We start from the raw sequence: 3,472 nt of genomic DNA, 5'->3' as shown, positions 1-3,472 counted from the left end.
ACGGATGGCTCAGATGGCGCTGGGGAGACGGATGGCTCAGATGGCGCTGGGGAGACGGATGGCTCTGGCCGGATAAGGCGCACTGTAGACCTGATGCGTGATGCCGGAACTGGAGGCACCGGGCTAAGGACACGCACCTTCATGCTAGTGCGGGGAGCAGGGACAGGGCACACTGACCTCTCGAAGCGCACTATAGGCCTGGTGCCTCAAATTCTTAATAATATATGCCATTCAGCAGACGCTTTTATCAAAAAGCGACTTACAGTCAAGTGTTCATACATTTCACACAATCTTGTGGAGTTATGAGCCAGTCTGGTTTCTGTGTTCGGTGAATCAATGTGACAGATATAGATAAAACATGATAAGAAAATAAAGATATCTCAATTGACACGGTGAGGTAGATGGAACAATCTACATGATCTCTTTCTAAATGAACATATCAAAACATAGTGATGTACTTATCAAACCTACTGGTAAAAACAGAACCAAATTCCTCTCCTGACCTGAATCTAACAAGTCCCACTCATGTTATCCACTCACCATTCACCCTCTATCCATCCATCCAGTCTTATCTCAGTGACTTGGTGAAGTGACAATGGCCGATGGCAGTGAAATATGTCTGTCTGTTCCAAAGATCAAATGTGAGGGGTTAAAGTACAGTCGTTAACCCTTTACTGCAGTTCCCGTTCGGGTCCGTTCTGTCTGCAGCTCCACACCCACCCACCTCTCCCCTCCCCGAACACCCGTCTGCAGCTGGGTCACTGTCCTCCCTGTCCTCCGAGCTCCCTTTACTCCTCCCTCCCTGCTGCTCACTCTGCCAGCTGTGCCCACTGTACATGTATCCATTGGTAGGCCCTATGTTGGGGAACCGGACCTTCTTGATGCACAGGATCTCCTTGAATGCGTATCTGAACTCAGGGCTCCTGCAGTAGATCAAGGGGTTGAATGCAGAGTTGGCGTAACCTATCCAGTTGAGTATCCTGAAGGCRAGTCCGATGTCCCCTACCTTCCAGATGGCTACCACCACGTTGAGGACGAAGAAGGGTAGCCAGCACAGCGTGAAGATCCCCATGATGATCCCGAGGGTCTTCAGGGCCTTGTGTTCCCGCAGGCAGAACTTGGTCTTCTTGAATCCTCCTCCAACTCCTCGGCTCTCGTTGTTACTCTCCACCCCTCCTCCTCCTCCTCCTCCTGCCATGTTGTTGTTATGGGCGTGGAAGCGCCCCTCGCTGCGGTCRATCTTGCGTAGTTGCTGCTTGGCCTCCTGGAACACGCGGCTGTAGACAAACACCATGACGACTAAGGGGATGTAGAAGGAGATRATGGAGGAGGTGATGGCGTAGGCTGTGTTGGTGTTGAAGTCACAGCAGTTGCTGTTCTGGATGCAGGCCTTGGCCTCCGCGTCGTCACTGATCCACCACTTCATGTGGATGGGTAAGAAAGAGATGAGTCCAGCGATCACCCACACCAGCAGGACCACCACGCGCGCCTTACACTTGGTCAGCAGAGACTGGTAGCGGAACGGAGAGGTTATGGCCAGGTAACGGTCCAGCGCTATCACGCAGAGCGTCTCGATGCTGGCCGTCACACACAACACGTCAGTGGCRGTCCAGAACTCACACCAGAAGCTGCCRAAGTGCCAGGTGTTGAAGATGATGTAGCAGGCGCCGAACGGCACCACGATGAGACCCATGACGAGGTCGGCACAGGCCAGAGAGGTGATGAAGCAGTTGGTGATGTTCTGCAGTCTCTGGAACCGGTAGATGGCTATGATGACCAGGATGTTGCCGAACACGATGCCAACGACCAGCAGTGACATAACCATGCCTAGGAGGACCATCTCTACCTCACTGTAACCTGGTTCGCCGCCAGCCGCCCTGGCCCATGATGTGTTGGCTGACTCGGTGACGTTGAGGGAAGGCACAGGGGGGGTGGGGCTGCCCATGGTCTAGAGGTAGGAGATGGAGAGAGAGAAAGAGAGACGGAGAGATAGAGAGAGATGGGTAAAAACAGGAAGAAGCAGTTGAAGTAACGAAAAGAGAGAGACAGAGAGAAAGAGGGAGAGAGAGAGAAAGAGGGAGAGAGAGAATGATGACGTGATATGAGAGTGAGGGTAAAAACAGATGAATGCACATCGAGAGAGGAAAAGACAGAGAGAGGTGAGGAAGAAAACAGAGGCAGTGAGTGAATGAGTGTGAGAGAGAGAGTGAAACAGTGAGAGAGAGAGAGAGAGAGAGAGAGAGAGAGAGAGAGAGAGAGAGAGAGAGAGAGAAAGTGAGCGAGAAACAGCGTGAGGTGCTAAGAACATGCTAAACAGGCTAAAACTGTTGAGTGAAATAACTCCCATGACAACAGCAGACAAAAACAAACAAACAAACACTACATGTACAAACCTCCACAGGTTGTGGTCCCTGTCCTGGCCTCCCATAAACGTTGTCATAAAAGTCTTCTTCAGGTTTGGGTAGTTCCTCAGTGTATAGTTTCCCACATTATTCTGTCAGCTCCCCCTCTATTTCACAATTTCACTCGCTCTCTCTGTCTCTGTCTCTCTCTTATTACTGTGTCTCACTCTCTCCCCCACACAGTCAGCTTGCCGTGCAGTGTTTCTGCTAATGTCGCTCCCAGGCTGTGTGTCAGAGCCCTTATAAGATTCAGCGATGACATCATAGCATGGCCTCAGCCAATCAGATGCCTAGCCTGACCGGAGAGCTGAAGGCTGCAGTGAGGTGAGTTTGAACAGAGGGAGAGAGAGAGTGAGAGAGGGAGGGAGAAAATAATGCATAGCAGAATATGGACTATGCCTACTAATTATCAACATCCAGAAGAGTTAAAATCCACAACCACCTAAAGGAAAGTGATGCCTAAACCTACACAAGACTCAGGGAGCATAGCCTTGCTATTGAGAAAGGCTGTCATAGGCAGACCTGGCTCTCAAGAGAAGACAGGATATGTGGCCCCTGCCCACAGAATGAGGAAACCGAGCTGTACTTTCTAACTACCTGCCAAATGTACAACCATCTAAGGGACACATACAGTGGGGTCCAGAAGTATTGGGACAGTGACTCGTTTTTTGTTGTTTTGGCTCTGTACTCCAGCAATGATACAATGACTGAGGTTAAAACTTCTTATGTCTGCAATCCCGTTAACGGGATGATATGACAACAGCCAGTGAAAGTGCAGGGCGCCAAATTCAAACAACAGAAATCTCATAATTAAAATTCCTCAAACATACATGTATCTTATACCATTTTAAAGGTAATCTTGTTGTTAATCCCACCAAAGTGTCCGATTTCAAATAGGCTTTACAGCGAAAGCACCACAAACGATTATGTTAGGTCACCGCAAAATCACAGACAAACACAGTCATTTTTCCAGCCAAAGACAGGAGTCACAAAAAGCAGAAATAGAGATAAAATGAATCACTAACCTTTGATGATCTTCATCAGATGACACTCATAGGACTTCATGTTAC

General features: G+C 49.3%; 1 protein-coding gene across 1 annotated transcript; it reads right to left on the bottom strand.

Moving 5' to 3' along the window:
* Window positions 1-216: 216 nt before the first annotated feature.
* On the bottom strand, window positions 217-3,395 carry adrb2a (adrenoceptor beta 2, surface a). The gene is made up of 2 exons (XM_023990430.2): window positions 2,394-3,395; window positions 217-1,948 (listed from the first exon to the last, which is right to left on the bottom strand). Exon 2 carries the CDS (start codon window positions 1,943-1,945, stop codon window positions 650-652), a length of 1,296 nt encoding a protein of 431 aa, XP_023846198.1. The 5' UTR covers window positions 1,946-1,948; window positions 2,394-3,395; the 3' UTR covers window positions 217-649.
* Between the last annotated feature and the right edge of the window lie 77 nt (window positions 3,396-3,472).

This window comes from Salvelinus sp. IW2-2015, linkage group LG6.2, assembly GCF_002910315.2.
Source record: "Salvelinus sp. IW2-2015 linkage group LG6.2, ASM291031v2, whole genome shotgun sequence".
NCBI lineage: Eukaryota > Metazoa > Chordata > Actinopteri > Salmoniformes > Salmonidae > Salvelinus > Salvelinus sp. IW2-2015.
The sequence above is the reverse complement of the archived record's forward strand: the minus strand, read 5'-3'. Positions and strand labels throughout refer to the sequence as shown.